This window comes from Peromyscus eremicus, chromosome 4, assembly GCF_949786415.1.
Source record: "Peromyscus eremicus chromosome 4, PerEre_H2_v1, whole genome shotgun sequence".
Taxonomy (NCBI): Eukaryota; Metazoa; Chordata; class Mammalia; order Rodentia; family Cricetidae; genus Peromyscus; species Peromyscus eremicus.
In genome coordinates, this window is record NC_081419.1 from 93,251,546 (window position 1) to 93,270,610 (window position 19,065).

The 19,065-nt window shown below is 38.9% G+C and overlaps 1 protein-coding gene across 4 annotated transcripts in view; it reads right to left on the reverse strand.

Moving 5' to 3' along the window:
* The window catches only part of Exd1 (exonuclease 3'-5' domain containing 1), a 49,158-nt gene that overhangs the window by 17,537 nt on the left and 12,556 nt on the right, over nucleotides 1–19,065 (reverse strand). For all 4 annotated transcript variants that reach the window (XM_059261160.1, XM_059261159.1, XM_059261161.1 and 1 more), the window contains one exon: nucleotides 14,435–14,521. In XM_059261160.1, the coding sequence (XP_059117143.1) occupies nucleotides 14,435–14,521 (87 nt within the window). The remainder of the gene's footprint in view (nucleotides 1–14,434; nucleotides 14,522–19,065) is intronic.

Genomic DNA, 19,065 nt, shown 5'->3' on the forward strand with positions numbered 1-19,065 from the left:
CTGCTTCATGTATGTCTGTGCACCACATGCATGCCTGGTGTCTTCCAAGGTCAGAAGTGGGCGCTGGACCCCATGGAATTAAAGTTACAAGCAGCTGTGAGCTGCCATGGGGATGTTGAAAATTAACAGGTTCCTCTGCAAGAACAGTAAGAACTCTTAACCCTTGGTCCATCTCTCCAATACCCACTGGCCTTTTTTTTTTTTTTTTAAATAAATGAGTAATAGGAGAATGGCTATTCTAAAGACTCAGGGGATATCTCGGTGAAAGAGTGCTTATCTAGGATATAGGAGGCTCTAGGTTCAACCCCAGTAGTTCCAGGGGAAAAAAAGGAAAACAATAATGGACAATCTAAGTGAGTTCTTGAGTGACAAAAGACTATTAAAATGCATATACACAGTGCCATGTGGCGGCGGCACATGCCTTTTATCCTAGTACTTGAGAGGCATAGACAGGTAGATCTCTCAGTTCAAGGCCAGCCTGGTCTACAGAGTTAAGTTACAGGAGAGCCAATATCATGCATATGTGTATATATGTATGTATGTATTAGTATGTAGTGGTATTTGCTCCACCCATGACCTTGGGCTAAAGGGCCCGAAGGAGGTGGTGATAATAAATATGAATACTTAATGTATAAAACAATAACCCTTCAGAGCAATCTTAATGCCATTCAGATTATTTCTAAGGAGGAAAGATTATCTCTAACTGATAGAATAAAGTTGTGGAAATCATATGTTTCAGATGAACATAAAAAATTGTATGATTCCACGAAATCTCTAGAATCCTTTACAACAGAGGAGGTTCAAACACATACAAGAAATAACATCGCGGCTGGGCGGTGGTGGCACACACTTTTAATCCCAGCACTCAGGAGGCAGAGCCAGGCGGATCTCTGTGAGTTCGAGGCCAGCCTGGGCTACCAAGTGAGTTCCAGGAAAGGAGCAAAGCTACACAGAGAAACCCTGTCTCGAAAAACAAAAAAACAAAGAAAAAAAAAAAAGAAATAACATCGCCAAGTGGCTCTTATAAAATGGCTTATCCTGTTACCATCCATGAGAAGCCAGCAGATGATACACATCCTGAAGGTTATATAGAATATATCTGGCAACCTATTCATATGAGGGATTTAAAACACATTGGGGAGGCTGTAATTACCTATGGCATACATTCAACATATGTAAAACAGTTGTAAAATACATGGTCTTCTAGAAATAGAACTATACCAGATGACTGGAATCAGTTAATTTCAACTGTGTTAGAATATAGCCAGTAGTTACAATGGAAAAGCTGGTCAAGAGAAGAAGCAAAGGCCCTTGAGCAGCAAAATTGGAGGTTTTGAGATCTCCGAAGATCAAATTCTTGGTGAGGGCCATTTTGCTGATATAAATGTACAAGGTACCTTTCATGAGCATACATTATCTCTATGCTGTATAGCAGCTTTAAATGCTTGTGAAAAAATTTCAGAAACAGGGAAACCAACTGAGCTATATATGAAGGTCTTCCAGGGGTCAAAAGAACCATTTACTGATTTTTTTTTTTACAAAGACTGACCAAGACTATAAACAAGACAGTATTACAACAAGAATTAAGATAATTAACTCAATCTTTGGCTTTTGATAATGCTAATACAGAATACAAAAGAATACTTACACCTTTAAAGGTCAGGTCAGCACCTTTGGAGGAATGGATTCAACATACAAACGGTGCTGAGTCTCTTAACTATGGTAATGAGGCTTGGATAGGAGAGGCGATTTCCAAAGGTGGAAGGAGGCATCAAGGTAACAAATGTTTTAACTGTGGTACACCAGGTCATATAAGAAGAAATTGTACACAGGTGCTCCTAGAAGTAATGCTTCTTCTAGAAATAACCCAAACAGGAGACCCCAATCTACTGGATTATGCAGAGGTGGCAAAGGCTGACATTGGACCAATGAATGCAGATCAACAAGGGACATATGAGGTAACCCTTTACCAGTGGGAAATGCCTTGGGAGGGCCTTTCTCAGGCTCTCAAATCAAACATGGTCCAAACATTTCCAGCCACTGTGTAGGAAATTCTTTCCCAGGACAATTAAATGACCCAGTGGCTAATGTAAAGAACGATACTGCACTGGATGATAGAACAACTTTGATAGATGGATCAAAAATTCCAAAAAACACCATAAAATGAATATTTTGGCAGACTCCCATAAATTAACAAAGACCAAAGCTTAGAGTGCAAATTAATAACATTGTCCTGAAAGGACTGGTAGACACAGGTGTGGATGTTAATATAATTACACCAAAATCATGGCATCTGAATTGGCCTCTTCAAGACGTAGATGTCCAATTTCTAGGGATTGGAACCCTATTTCAGGTAAAACAAAGTTCTAGATGGGTTGAATAGATAGGGCCAGAAGGACAAAGAGAAAGTCTGAAGCTATATGTGGCAAATGTAGCAGTGAATCTTTGGGGCCGAGATTTGTTACAGAATGGAATACCCAGATTAAAATTTCTCCAATCTCAGAAGTGGAATATAGACCAATTCATGTTTCTGGAAATAATATTATAAGATACTATAATAAACAGCCGCCAACCATTTAGGCTGTATACAAACAGAGCACAACTGCCATTGAACTCTCAGAAGTACCAATGGCCCTACCTTTAAAATGTCTAACTGATAAACCTATCTGGGTTGGACAATGGCCTATGACACAAGAGAAACTACAAGCTTTAGAAGAGCTGGTTCAGGAGAAGTTAAATGCTCAACATATTGAAGAATCTACTAGCCTTTGGAATTGTCCTGTATTTGTTATTAAAAAGAAATCTGGCTGGGGGGCAGTGGTGTATGCCTTTAATCCCAGCACTTGGGGAGCAGAGCCAGGTGGGTCTCTGTGAGTTCAAGGCTAGCATGGTCTACAGAGTGAGATCAAGGACAGGCACCAAAACTACACAGAGAAATCCTGTCTTAGAAAAAAAATCTGGTAAATGGAGAATGCTGACAGATCTGACAGCCATAAATAAAGTAATTCAGCCTATGGGCTCCTTACAGAATGGGATGCCCTTGCCCTCTCTGTTACCTAAAGAATGGCCTATTATAGTTATTGACTTAAAGGACTGTTCCTTTACCACACCTTTACAAGAAAAGGATAGAGAAAAATTTGCCTTCACAGTATCTACTTATAATGATTCCCAGACAGTCAAGACATATCAATGGAAGGTCCTCCCACAGGGAATGTTAAATAGCCCTTCCTTGTGCCAATATTTTGTGAAAAACTGTTGGAAATAATTTATGCAAAATTTCCACAATCTATAATCTACCATTATATGGATGGTATCTTATTAGCTGATCCAAAGTTAGATACCTTAGAAAGCATGTTTAAAGAAGTAAAGAAAGTTTTGCCTCGCTGGGGACTACAAATTGCTTCTGAAAAAATACAAAGAGGAAATTCTATTAATTACCTAGGATATAAGATAGATCTACAAAAAATTAGACCCCAAAAGGTACAACTCAGGAGACATCAATTGTGGACTCCTAATGATTTTCAAAAATTGTCAAGAAGCATTTCCAACTTACAGACTATCATTGGAATACCCAAAAATGGACTAGTAAATTTGGCCAATACCCTAAAAGGGGACAAGGACTTAAATAGTCCAAGAGAATTATCAGCTGAAGCTGAGAAGAAATTGGTTCTAGTAGAAAAGAAAATACAAGAGGCACATGTGGATTGTGTGAATCCAGAACTTAACTGTATTCTGGTCATACTCTCCTCTAGACACTCCCTTACAGGGATTTTGATGCAGAGGGAAAATAGTATATTGGAATGTACATTTCTAACATGTAAACCAAGTAAGAACTTAAAGACTTATGTAGAAAAAAATTTCTGATTTAGTTCTAAAAGGAAAATTGAGACCTTATCAGTTGACAGGAATGGACCCAGCAGAAATTGTAGTACCTTTAATGAGGAAATTTCCTCACTATCGAAAGATAATGAATATTGGCAAAGAGCCTGCTTTAAATTTTTGGGAGAGATTAACAATTGTTATCCCAAAAGCAAGAGAACACAATTCATAAAAAGAATTGAATGGGTCCTTCCTCACATTGTACAGCAAAAACTAATCTCTAGAGTCCCCACATTCTATACGGACGCAAATGAATCAAGAAAGGCGGGATATAAATCAGGAGACTTAAGTAAAGTGGCTCAAAGCACCTACAATTCTGAACATAAAGAAGAACTGTATGCCATTTTTATGGTACTAATGGACTTCATAGACATTCTCGATATAGGTACTGACTCTCAATATGCAGACAGAGTTGTTTTACATATTGAAACTGCTTGAATTTATTCCTGGTGAGTCAGAATTAACTTCACTATTTATACAATTACAGGAAATAATCAGAAACAGGGAACATCCTATATACATAAAACACACATCAGATCCCATATGGGTCTGTACAAGGTAATGATGAGATTGATCAATTATTAATAGGTAATGTGCTAGAAGCCTCAGAATTTCATAAGAAACACCATGTAAATAGCAAAGGTGTGAAAAGGGACTGTTCCACCACTTGGCAGTAAGCCAAGGAAATTGTAAAAAAATGTCTTACTTGTTCCTTCTATAACCAAACTCTATTACCTGCAGGAAGCAATCCTAAAGTTATACAAAGAAATAAAATTTGGCAAATGGATGTGTTTCATTTTGCAGAATTTGGAAGATTTAAGACTGACAATGTGGGCTGGAGAGATGGTTCAGCAGTTAAGGGCAATGATTGCTCTTCCAGAGGTCCTGAGTTCAATTCCCAGGAACCACATGGTGGCTCACAACCACCTGTAATAAGATCTGGTGCCCTCTTTTGGCCTGTAGTCAAACATGCAGGCAGAACACTATACATAATAAATAAATAAATCTTAAAAAAAAAAGACTGACAATGCTCCAGCATATGTCTCAAATAAAATGAGATCATTTTTTGCTTATTACAATATGAAGCATGTTACAGGTATACAACACAATCCCACAAGCCAAGCAGTCATAGAAAGATCCAATCAAACTTTAAAGGATATGCTAAATAAACAGAAAGAGGTAACAATGACCCCTAGAAATAGATTACATAATGCTTTATTAACCTTGAATTTTCTCAATGCTGATGAGAAAGGGACAACAGCTATGGAGAGACATTGGACAACAAAAAAACCCTGAAGTAAACTAACCAGTTTACTTCAAAGATGTGTTGACCTTGGAATGGAACCCAGGATACATCCTATGTTGGGGAAGGGGTTTTGCTTTTGTTTCTGTAGGAGAAGAAAAGCTATGGATACCAAGAAAATTAATTAAAATTTGCTTCGAACAGGAGAAACCCCTTGATGAGGAGAAGGAATAGCTCATCCACCAATGTGACAATTCTACAAGTTGTAAGGAAAAACTCAACAAACAAGCGTCAGGCAGGGTTCTGTTTTTTGTCTTTACAGGATAATAGGAATACCCATCTTCAAGAAATCATAAGGCCTTGGACACCTAGATGTCTACTGCATAAAGGAAGGACATATTGGTACCAATATACTCCACAGGGTAATATCTCACTGCCTAACATCTATATCTCTTTAACCCTAGAAAAGTTGTGGTCCCGATTCAATTATAAATCAAGCTGGCCAGGTGGTAGTGGTGCACACCTTTAATCCCAGCAGAGGCTGGCAGATCTCTGTAAGTTTGAGGTCAGCCTGATCTACAGAGAGTTCCAGGATAGCCAAGGATACACAGAGAAACTTTGTCTTGGAAAAAACAAAACAAAACACAGAGAAACCCTGTCTTGGAAAAAAACAAAACAAAACAAAAACAAACAAAAAACAAAAACAAAAAAATTAATCAAGCTAGCTTTGGAGCTGAAATGTGGCTCTCTCCTCTAAACCCAAGAATATTACTAAAAGAAAAATCAGGAGATTCTCTCTCATATCAGAAGAGTCGACTGGTGTGAGACAGAAGAAAACCAATAATCTACGGACCATTGTTGTCAAGTTTCTATTTCTCTCCATGCTTATCCTTGATTTCTGGGAATCCTTCCTCAAATCACCCTAAATCCAAACTGTCCATTTTGATATTAATAATGTTCAAGTTTTCCACAGTGAAAATAAGTCTTCCCAATAGCAATCTCTGAAGTCTCCAGAAGAAAGATGGGGCCCCACAACAAGGACTCTACTCAGTCCAGAAAGATGCCATCGTACCTAAGAACATACTTAATGATCAGCCTTGAACTGATAGTTCTTCAGGACAGTTCCAAGATAAGATGGTCTATCATACTACACTTCTAGCCAGAATCTCAAGACAATCTTACCCATTACTCTGAGACTGGCTGCAGACTCTACAGTTAGTCCTATTGAGACCTAACTATCTGAGCTTTCTCACAGGACCCCATAGAGATATTGTTGCCCCCTAAATAGCAGGAAGCAATCCTAAGAAAATGACACCCCTCTCCCAAACCCCTCTCAGTGTTATGGATGAATGGTTATAGGATTGGGGGTGAAACAATAAAATTTAGATTCAGTATTCTCCTTTAGAAAAGAAAAGGGGAATGGATAGGTATAGTATATTAAGGTAGATCATTATATCTACTAGTAAACTTATTTAGCAAATTATCAGCCTTGGATAATTTGCACTAATATGGATTCTTGTATATTTGATACAAATGTAAACTATTCTTATATTCCTATTTAAGATAATTTGTATATTGATACAAATACAAAATTATATTTGTTGTATTATACATATATTTCTATTCCTGTTTGAAATATTTTATATATTGATACAAATGTAAAATTATATTTGTCATGCTGTATGTATGCTCTACCTGTGTTTAGGATATTTTGTATATTGATACAGATTTAGGATATTGTTATCATATTGCATTATACATTTCTACCTCCATTTAAGATACTTTGTATATTGTCATCATTTTGAGGTCATTGTCCTTATATGGTACATCTGTTTACAGACTGTTTATCTTGTTAATGTGAAGCCTTAGTCCTTAGGTTATTTAGGTAGATAAGACTTACAGAACTATAGTCATCCATACTTGTCATTTCTATACTTATGTTAGTTAGGTTCTCCAGATTTACAGAAATATATGTCAGATGGATAGGTAATCTTCAAACACTTCATAGATCTAGAGAATATGGCATTTAAATGTTTTGATAACTTAGAATTCTGTTGACATGAAACACAATTGCTCCTGGCAGCACAGATCTGATCCTGAGAAAATGTTGGGCTTCTAAGACATTTCCATTTGAAGTTTGACTTCTTGGCACAAATTGGCCTGCTGGGCAAAGAACTGCCCTTGCCTAGACTGCTGACAGTATAAACACTGCCCTTTCTGGACAAACAGGACACAAGGAAAAGTGACTACTAAACTCTGCCAAGACAGGGTAAGATGGTCTTTCAAAATTTCTGCTTCTGAAAATGGTCTGTCAGATATTCTAAGCCTGTAGCCAAACTGGATGCCCCAGTGATACTGAGAAACTTTGGGTGACTGTCCAGGCTGCCAGCTGTCTCTGTCTATTCTTGCAAAATTTTCAGAAATTGCTTGCTTGCATTTTCCATTTTTCTCAGGTATTATTATGTTCCTTCTCAGGTCTTTGATAGAGTTGAAGACCAGATAGTTACAGTTACAATCTTCTCGTATCTTACCTAGAACATATTAAGTAGTAGAGTTAGAATCTTCAGGATAAGATAGCTATTGGAGTAATCTTGGTAATTTGCCATTTACCTATGATTTAGACATTTCTGGACATTTAGCATGTCTTTCTAGTTTGCTGTTGTTCTTGTTGGTTGTGGTTCCATTTTGGTTTATGTTATTACCCTTTGTTTTTCCTGGACAATACTTGATAATCATTCTTTTAGTATATAGTTTGCACTAAGTTTAGAACAGTCTTATTAAGACAAAAAGTGGAAATGTAGTAGTATTTGCTCCACCCATGACCTTGGGCTATAGGGCCTGAAAGAGGAAGTGCTTCTTGCCATTGTAGGTGACCACTTAAAAGGAAAGGAAGAAGGGTCATGAGCCCCTTCTCCCTGATTCTTGCTTCCTGGTGTGATCAAAGTGCCAGGTGGATTCGCTCACAGTCAGATCAGAGGACGACTGTGGTGATATTTTATTTGTATGTTAATAAATTAACTTTACCTGGAGATCAGAGGAAATAGCAAGCCATTTTAAGTAAACACAAAGTCAGGCAGTGGTAGCACACACCCTTAATCCTATCACTTAGCAGGCAAGGTCTCTGTGTGTTTAAGGCCACACTAGGGAACACAGCCAAGCATGGTGACACAGGCCTTTAATCCCAGTACCAACCATAGAGAGCTGGAGGTCTGTACAGACAGGCAGTGACAAAGAAGTGAGGTAGCTGGGCTAAGAGCCAATGAGAGGGCAGAACAGCAAGGCAATAAAAGTCTGGGTAGACAAGAAGTCATGGCACTTTGGAATCTGTGGCGTGGTGAGGTAAGGTTAGCTGGTGGCTATTCCTATTCCACTGATCTCTAAGGCTTTCACCCCTATTTTTGGCTCTGTGTTTTTTATTTAATAAGACCACTTAGAAATTCATCTATAATTGGCACCCACATGGGAAGAATTCATTATAAAACCATTGGTGGCCTTACAGGTCGAGGTTTACAGGCCCCCTGGCTCAGCCAGAGCTACAAGCAATCTGGCTACATGCAGCTGGAGCTGTGTGCGGTCAGATCTCCAACTCACATTGCCGGAGTCTTTTTGGCTTTCTTTAGTACCTGGTGCATGGTAGACTCTCACTCTCTCTCTGGATTTCCATCTTGGACTGCCACCACGCTAGGTGGCTGCTTTGAAATTCCCTCAAATGTCTACTGTTCTACCCAGACTTGGTAAGTCAATTAAGATATCTTAAAGGGAGAAACTAGTTAAAAGAGTTTTGGTTTTTTTTATTTTATTTTTTTATTTTTTTTTATTTTTTTTTTTTTTGGTTTTTCGAGACATGGTTTCTCTGTGTAGCTTTGTGCCTTTCCTGGAACTCACTTGGTAGTCCAGGCTGGCCTTGAACTCACAGAGATCCGCCTGGCTCTGCCTCCTGAGTGCTGGGATTAAAGGCATGCACTACCACCGCCCGGCTTAAAAGAGAATTTTTTCCCCACATTAAAAAATTGGAAACAGTTTTACAATGGAAGGAAATTGGTCTTTGTTTGATAACACATTAGGCAATCTAAAAATGGAACAATTAAATGAGAGGATAATTAATGTTGATGAGATGTATGCAACATCAATTATGAATATTATTTGTTTAATTATCCTTATTTTAGTAATAAAAAGGTTGGTCAATTTAAGTGCCAAGATAAAAGCTTTAGAAAAACCTGTTAAAATGAATCACAGAGAAATTCAGACCCAGACAGAAGAATTTAAAGGTGAAATTATTTCAGGGTTGAATTATACAGTTACAGAGAGACAGCCTGTTATCAAACAACTGAACTTAATCTATCCGGTAACCTTACAGGAACTACCTGCTCAAGGGCGTGTACAAGCTAATTGGATTCCAGTGGAAATGTTAGGTTTAAGGAGTATCATATGGCATGCATAATCCATTGTAAAGCAAATGTTAATCTTGTGGTCAACTTGTAATAGGATTATTCCTCAGGACTAGAAAGAATTGGTAACAGCTGTCCTGGAGTCTGGAGCACAATTACAGGAGCGAACATGGTTTAAGGAGAAGGCGAAAAGAATAGAACACCAATGTAGAACTAGAGGTGTAGAAATTTCCCAGGATCAGCTTCTTAGAGAAGGCAAATACACTGATATACAAAGACAATGTTTATATGATAACCAAACCTTAATTCTGCTGCAGGGCAACTGTGAATACATGGGACAGAATTGAGGAAGCAGGAAAAAAAATTGAATCATTCACAAAAGTTATACAGGGCCCCAGAGAATCCTTCATGGATTTCTTACAAAGGCTGTCTTCAGCAGTAAATAGAATGATACCAAATTCAGAAGCTATACAGATAATAATTGAATCTCTGGCTTTTGAGAAGTGAATACAGCATGCAAAAGAATAATCAGGCCATTAAAGGCAAGACCAGCACCCATGGAGGATTGGATCAGGGACACAATTAATATTGAGTCTCATGACCATGGTGAGATGTAGATAGGAGAAGTAATTTCAAGAGCTTTGAGGGAAAATAATGCCAGATGTTTTAGTTGTGGTAAACAAGATCATTTGAAAAGGAAGTGTAAACAGGGTGTTCCTAAAAAGAATGTTTATTCAAGAAACAATGACAACAGAATGCCCCTTACTTCTGGATTATGAAGAAGGTGTGGTAAGGGTAAACATTGGCCCAACAAATATAGATCAACAAGGGACAGACAAGGTAATCCTTTGCCTCTGCCTTCGGGAAACTCCCAGAGGGACCTCACATAGGCCCCCACAGCAAATTCAGTTCAGATCTTTCCTGTCCTCTAGAAGAAACCCCTTCTCAGAGCAATTAAATAACCAAATGCCTTTTGGAATAAACCAGGCTGCTCAAGGTGATAGAACAGCTGTAGCAGAGAGAACAGCAAATTCAGGAGAAACCATAAAGCAATTTTTTGGCAAACTTCTATAAATGAACAAAGACCAAAATTAAAAATATAAATAAATGACGTTTTCTTGAAAGGTTTAGTAGACACAGGTGTGGATGTGACAATAATTGCACCAGAATTTTGGCATCCAAATTCAGGAGGTAAATGTTCAGCTGTTAGGGATTGGAACATTATCTCAAGTGAAAAAGAGCACAAGATGGCTTGACTTTATAGGGCCAGAAGGACAGAGAGGAATAAAATTAAAGCCATATATAACTAATATAACAATGAATTTATGGAGCCGTAATCTATTACAACAATGGAATACTCAGATTAACATTCCTCCAACATCAGAAACAAACCATAAACTAACACATGTTTCTGAGAGAAATATCAGAAAATATTATTATACAGCCATCCAAATTGTACAAAAAGAGAGCACAACAACTGCTGATCGTTCAAAGACACCAACAGCTCTACCTTTAATATGGTTAACAGATAAGCCTGTAAAGGTTCAACAATGGCCTTTGACAACAGAGAAACTACAGGCTTTAGAAGAGCTGGTACAAGAGCAGTTAAATGCTCAGCATATTGAAGAATCAACCAGCCCTTGGAATTCTCCTATATTTGTTATTTCTTTTTAAGAAATCTGGTAAGGGGCTGGAGAGATGGCTGAGATTAAGAGCCCTGGCTGCTCTTCTAGAGGTCACCACATGGTGGCTCACAACCATCTGTAATGTGATCTGGTGCCCTCTTCTGGCGTGCAGACAGAACACTGTGTACATAATAAAGAAATAAACCTTTAAAAAAAAAAAGAAATCTGGTAAATGGAAAATGGTAAGAGACCTAAGAGCAATTAACAAAGTAATTCAGCCAATAGGCTCTCTACAATCTGGAATTCCTTTGCCTACTCTTGTTACCTAAAGGATGGCCTCTTATAGTTATCAATTTAAAAGACTGTTTATTTTCAATACCCTCATGAGAGAAAGAGAAAGATTTGCCTTCATGGTGCCTACTTATAATAATTCTCAACCGGTTAAGAGATATCAATGGAGGGTTCTCCCACAGGGAATGTTGAATAGCCCAACCCTGTGCCAATATTTTCTACAACAGCCATTGGAAGTAATACGTAAACAATTTCCTAAATCTATAATTTATCACTACATGGATGATATTTTACTAGCTGGTTCAAATGCAGATACTTTAGAAAAAATGTTTGAAGAAGTAAAGAAAATTTTGCCTTGTTTGGGATTACAAATTGCTCCTGAAAAGATACAGAGGAGATTCTATTAATTATTTAGGATATAAAATAGGTCTACAAAAAAATTAGACCCCAAAAGGTGCAAATTAGGAGAGATCAATTACGGACTCTTAATGACTTTCAATGAGTGTCGGGTGGTGGTGGCGCATGCCTTTAATCTCAGCACTCGGGAGGCAGAGGCAGGTGGATCTCTGTGAGTTCGAGGCCAGCTTGGGCTAGAGTGAGTTCCAGGACAGGCTCCAAAGCTACACAGAGAAACCCTGTCTTGAAAAACAAAAAAAGGAACAAAAAAAAAGACTTTCAATGATTCTTTGTAGACATTTCCCATCTACGAACTATTGCTGGGGTAAAAAATGATGAATTGAGTAATTTTTTCAAAACCTTAGAAGGTGATAAGGACTTAAATAGTCCAAAAGAATTATCACCTGAAGCTGAGAAAGAATTGGCTTTGGTGTAAAAGAAAGTACAGGAAGAACATGTGGATCATGTGGATCCAAAGCTGGATTGCATTTTGGTTATTTTACCCTCTAGGCATTCTTCTACAGGAATTTTAATGCAGAAGGAAGATATTATATTGGAATGGATATTTCTATCAAGTAAACAGAGTAAAAAATTAAAAACTTATGTGGAAAAGCTCTGACTTGCTTTTAAAGGAAATCGATACTTCGTCAATTAGCAGAAATATACCCAGCAGAAATTGTCATACCTTTAACTAAGGAGGACATTGAAAAATTATGGGCAGAAAGTGAACCTTGGCAAAGAGCTTGCAGTAATTTATTGGGAGAGATTAGCAGCAAATATCCCAAAAGCGATAGAATTGAACTTATAGAGCTGATTGTATTTGGCCTCAAATTGTACAGGAAAAACCCATATCTGGAGCTCATACATTTTATACAGATGCAAACAAACAAGAAAAGGCAGGTTAAAAATCAGAAAATTTAAGTAAAGTGGTTCAAAGTCCTTATAATTCTGTTCAAAAATTGGAATTGTATGCTATTCTGTTGGTATTAATGGATTTTTTGGAACCTCTCAACATAGTTACTGACTCTCAGTATGCTGAAAGAGTGGTCTTACATATTGAGACTGCAGAATTTATCCCTGATGAGTCAGAATTAACTTCACTATTTATTCAGTTACAAGATATAATCAGGAATTGGAAGCATCCTTTATATATAATTCACATCCAACCTTATATGGGTCTGCCAGGCCCTCTAGTACAAGTTAATGATGAGATTGATAAATTATTGATAAAAAATGTGCTGGAGGCCTCAGAATTTCATAAAAAATATCATGTCAAGAGTAAAGGTTTTAAAAAGGCAACAAGCCAGGAAATTGTAAAGAAATGTCCTACTTGTTCTTTTTATAATCAGACTCCGCTACCAGCAGGATGTAACCCAAAGGGTACTCAGAGGAGTGAAATCTGGCAGATGGATGTGTTTCACTTTGCAGAATTTGGAAAACTGAAATATGTACACCACACTATTGATACTTATTCAGGATTTCAATGGGCAGCTGCTTTGGGTTCTTTAAAAGTTGATTCTGTAATCATGCATTTGCTAGAAGTTATGGCCATCATGGGTATACATGCACAAATTAAAACTGACAATGCTCCAGCATATGTCTCTGGTAAAATGAAACAGTTTTTTGCTTATCACAATATAAAGCATATTACAGGTATACCATACAATCCTACAGGCCAAGCAATCATAGACAGATCAAATTAAACTCTAAAGGATATGCTAAATAATCAGAAAGGGGTAACAAAACTCCCCAGAAATAGATTACATAATGCTTTATTAACTTTGAATTTTCTCAATGCTACTGAAAAAGGAACAACAGCTGTAGAGAGACATTGGATAGCAGAAAAAAAAACCTACAGAATTAAATCAGCCTATATACTTTAAAGATGTGCGGACCTTAGAATGGAAACCAGGATATGTGTTATGTTGAGGACGAGGTTTTGCCATTTAAGTAAACACAAAGTCAGGCAGTGGTAGCACACACCCTTAATCCTATCACTTAGCAGGCAAGGTCTCTGTGTGTTTAAGGCCACACTAGGGAACACAGCCAAGCATGGTGACACAGGCCTTTAATCCCAGTACCAACCATAGAGACCTGGAGGTCTGTACAGACAGGCAGTGACAAAGAAGTGAGGTAGCTGGGCTAAGAGCCAATGAGAGGGCAGAACAGCAAGGCAATAAAAGTCTGGGTAGACAAGAAGTCATGGCACTTTGGAATCTGTGGCGTGGTGAGGTAAGGTTAGCTGGTGGCTATTCCTATTCCACTGATCTCTAAGGCTTTCACCCCTATTTTTGGCTCTGTGTTTTTTATTTAATAAGACCGCTCAGAAATTTGTCTACAGATGACCTCAGCTGTCTATTCTGTTCTGAATTCCTGAGTGTATTTCCTCAGTTTACCCTAATACATTTCTCTAATTCTCCTTAACCAGACTCCCGTGGATTTATCGCATAATCACACATACATATACAGACACTGAGCATTTGGGAAGTGGATATAGGAGGAACAGGGTTCAAAGGCTAGCAAACACACAAGTGAGTTCAAGGCCAGTCTAGGCTCCATAAGACCAGAAACAAAAACAAAGAAAACACTTCAGTTTAGAAAAGATCTTTCACCTGAAGCCAACAGAGTTTCCCATGGCGACACACATTAGCTCCTTCTGCAGCCACACTCAAGACACTCTGCTTCTTGATGTGGAGCATCTGTTAAGAAAAGGAACACACCTTTAATCCCAGCACTGGGGCTACACAGAGAAACCCTGACTCAAAGTAATAGATAGATAGATAGATAGATAGATAGATAGATAGATAGACAGACAGACAGATAGACAGACAGACAGATAAACAAGAGGGTTTCATATACCTTCAGGCTGGTCTCCAACTAAGTCACTTAGCCCACGCTAGTCTTATCCTCCTGGTTGTTCTGTTTCTACTCCCCAAGTACGGGCATCATAAGAATGTGTCAAACACCCAGCTTGGGTCATCTGTGTGAGTGTGTGTGTGTGTGTGTGTGTGTGTGTGTGTGTGTGTGTGTACATGTTCACTTGTGAGTATGTGTGCACACATTCATCTGGAGGACAGAGACCCATGTTTGGTGTCTTCCTCAGTCACTTCCCATCTTACATTTGAGACAGGTTCTCATTAAACATGGAGCTCACTGATTTGGTTGGACTAGCTGGCCAGTAGCTCCAGGAATCTGCCCGTCTCTGCCTCCTCAGCAGTGAGGGTACAGACGTGCATGCTCCCTGCCTTTACCTCGGTGCTGGGGATCCACACTCAGGCCTTCATGCTTGCATAGCAACCATTTTGCTGACTAAGGCATCTTCCCAGCTCCTGGGTCATGTTTTTGTTGTTTTTCCTTCCCCCAAGTCAGGGTTTCTCTGTGTAACAGCCCTGGCTGTAGCTGGAGAATTTCTCTCCAGCTCCCTCCACCAAATCACGCCATTCCCAGAGCCCACTTATAAAATAAACACACAGACTCTTACATTATTTAAACTGCTTGGCCATTAGCTCAGGCCTGTTATTGTCTAGCTCTTACTCTTATATTTAGCCCATTTCTATTAATCTTTACTTTGCCACATGGCTCATGGCTTACTGGTACCTTACATCTTCCTTGTCCTGATGGCGGATGGCAGTGTCTCTCCCTCAGCCTTCCACTTCCCAGAATTCTTTTCCTTGTCCCGCCTATACTTCCTGCCTAGCCAATGGCCAATCAGTGATTTATTTACTGACCAATCAGCAACACACTTGACATACAGACCATCCCACAGCACTTCCCCTTTTCTTTTCTTAAAAAGGAAGGTTTTAACTTTAACATAGTAAAATTACATATAACAAAACAATTATCAAGCAAGCATTACAGTTACAATATTAAAGAAGAGATCCTATCTATCTTATATTTGTAAGTTTAAGGTTTTATATCTAACTTATCTTTTATTATAACTAAGGAAAATTGTAAGTATCTAGTCTTTAACCACATCAAAGACCTCAGAAGGATATACTACTACCTGAGAAATGGAGAAGGATATAAGCAACTTTTAGGAGTCTTGTAGGGTAGACAGAGACAGCTGAGCCTGGACAGTCATGCAAAGTTTTCTTGTAAAGTTGGGGCATCTGTCTTCAGCCCACAGGCCTAGAGTCTCTTATTCACTTTTTTCTGTGTCTTGTAGAATGTCTGGCAGTTTTCTCTGCAAAGCAGGAACCTGAAGGACCGTTTTGTCAAGCAAAGTTCAGTGGTCACCTTTCTATGGGTCCTGCATGTCCAGTTGATCAAGCAGTCCAGGCAAGAACAGTTTCTTGCCCAAATGGCTATTTTTGTCAAGGTGAAGATAAACTCCGTATGGAGTGTCTTCGATGCCCATCCTCCTCTCTGAAGTAAATCGGTGTCCTAGATCTCACTCTGTAGATCAAGTTGACCTCAAACTCAGAGTCCACCTGCCTCTGCCTCCCAAGTGCTGGGAAGGCGTGCGTCCCCACCTCTGGGTATTTTTTTTTTCATCTTTCTAAATTTACAACTTTGACTAACACAAACCAGAGTTTTCACTTATACATATAAATTACCACTGAACACATTTGCTCCTCAGTTCAGTTTTAGCAGAAGTGTAAACACATAACTGGAAGATAAATCACTCAGACCTCAAATGCTAATGGAAAAAAAAAACCTGCTGAAAGTCAGCTCTCCCTTTAAAGACATATATATGACAGGCATGGTGGTGTCCATCTGTCTTCCCAGCTACTTTGGAAGATAGGGCAGGACTACGTTGGAGGACAGGCTGAGAAAATTATGGAGACTTTGTCTCTGAATCAGTAACAAATTAAAATGACTCACACAGCCCCAATTATAAGTTTATATACAACAGAAATGTCAGTGACTCTCCTGAAGTCCGTTTGTGAACATGAGGATAGTTACTTCCTTTTTTTTTTTTTTTTTTTTTTTTTTTTTGGTTTTTCGAGACAGGGTTTCTCTGTGTAGCTTTGCGCCTTTCCTGGAACTCACTTGGTAGCCCAGGCTGGCCTCAAACTCACAGAGATCTGCCTGGCTCTGCCTCCCGAGTGCTGGGATTAAAGGCATGCGCCACCACCGCCCGGCTACTTCCTTTTTTTAAAATCACTGAGATTATACCTAAACACCATCCTGAGTAGTCCTTAGAAAATGGGAGTCAGATATTCTGTCTTGGTCCTGGGTTCGGGGGTTTGGGAAGATGCTGTAAGGAAACCGGTTAGTCAATGTTGTCTTAATATTGTTGACAATTCTGTAAAGTTCCTCTTTTATGACTATTTCTGTTTAAGCTATTTCACCTTTCATTTTGAAATCCTTCCCTTTTAAGGAGAAAATGTGACATTGTGAAAATGCCTGTAGAAAAGCCCCTCTTCCCCTTTTCCTTTTAATGACAAATCTAGGTGATTAAGGTTGTGAATTTTTATTTTCGCTTTGTTGTTAATGAGCATTTGTCCTTCAGAATAGGACTGTGTGATAATGTTTAAATGGCAAAAACAAAACATGATTTTGTGCAATTAACAAAGCTACTGCAAGAAAAAAGAAAAATAAAACATTTCTTGGTACCACAAAAAAAAAAAAAAAAAAAGAAAGAAAGAAAGAAAAGAAAATGGGAGCCAGGAGCTGGGTGTGTTGATGTCCTCTTGTAATCCAGGTGGAGAGAGGAGGATCAGGAGTTCAAGATCAACCTTAGCTACATAGGAAGTTAGAGGCTGCATGGGGTACATGAGCCCGTCTCAAAAATCAAATGGCTGCCAGGCAGTGGTGGCATACGCTTATAATCACAGCACTTGGGAGGCAGAGGCAGGCAGATCTCCATGAGTTCGAGGCTAGCCTGGTCTACAGAGGCAAGATCCAGGACAGCCATGGTGGGTACATAGAGAAACTCTGTCTCGAGAAACTAAAAAAAAAAAAGGAAAAAATCAAATTGCTAGCCAAGCATGGTGGTGCACTGGGGAGGCTGAGGCAGGCCTGAGTTTGAGGCCAGCCTGGTCTACAGAGTGAGTTCCAGGAAAAACAGGGCTACACAGAGAAACCTTGTCTCAAAAAACAAAACAAAAAAAGTCTAGTTGCTATCCCTAAAAGGTTGGCCAGCCTGGCATGGTGGTACACTGAATGAAGCTCGATCCTAATCAGTCTTATCAATAAAAACCAGGAGTCAGATATCAGGGTGAAAGATCAGAGAAGCAGAGCAGCAGCCACAAGAGACTTTTATCTCTAAGAAATCTCGGACTGAACAGGGCGTCCTGTCTCTATGAATCCTTAGACTGAATGGGTGAGATCCTATCTCTACCTGCCTTATATTCCTGTCTCCACCTTTCTAGTGCTGAGATTAAAGGCATGAGCCTCCACCACCTCCTGGCTCTGTTTCTCTTTTAGACTGGTTCAATCTTGTATAGCCCAGGGTGGCCTTGAACTCCTGATCTTCCTGCTTCTTCCTCCCAAGTGTTGGGATTAAAGGTATGTGCCACCCCTGCCTGGCCCCTATGGTTAACTAGTGGCTAGTTCTGCCCTCTGATCTACAGGCAGGCTTTATTTGTCAGAACACAAACAAAATACCATACAACATTAGTGGTTCTCTCCTCTAAACCCAAGCACGCTTGTTAAAAGGAAAATTCAAAATCTCTGTCTTATGTCAGAAGAGCCACCTGATAGGGACCGGAAAAAAAAACAAAATTCAGGGACTATTCTATTGCTACTAATCTCATGATCCTTTGGTTTCATTTTATTAAAACTTTTCTTAAGGTATGAATAGTATATCAAAATTTGTAAGATTTTTTTAAACTTTTTGTCATGATCCTAAAGGTTATATAGAGTACTAATTCTAGAAAAAGGGCTTCATCTAGCTTCCTGAACATGATTTCATGTTTGAATCTCTATCAAGTAACTAGGAATTAAGTTTTTGTACACTGGATGTTTATAACAAATTATGGTCCTTTAACCTCTTTGAGATCTGCTGCATATGACATTTAAAATGTTTAAGTTCTCTGTAGTGAACCATGACCATGCCTAACAGCAACCTCTGAAGTCTCCAAAAGGAGGATGGGGCCCCATAACGATGATTCCACCTGGACTATGGTGACGCCACTAAGCTGACAAACACCACCTGAAGATCAGCTTTGGACTACAAACTGCTCAGGACAATTTAAAGGTGGCTGGCTGAGACGATCCAGCATCACAGACTACTCTAGCCAGCACTTGAGACAAGACCTGCACTTTCCCATTACACAGAGACTGGACAACAAATGGT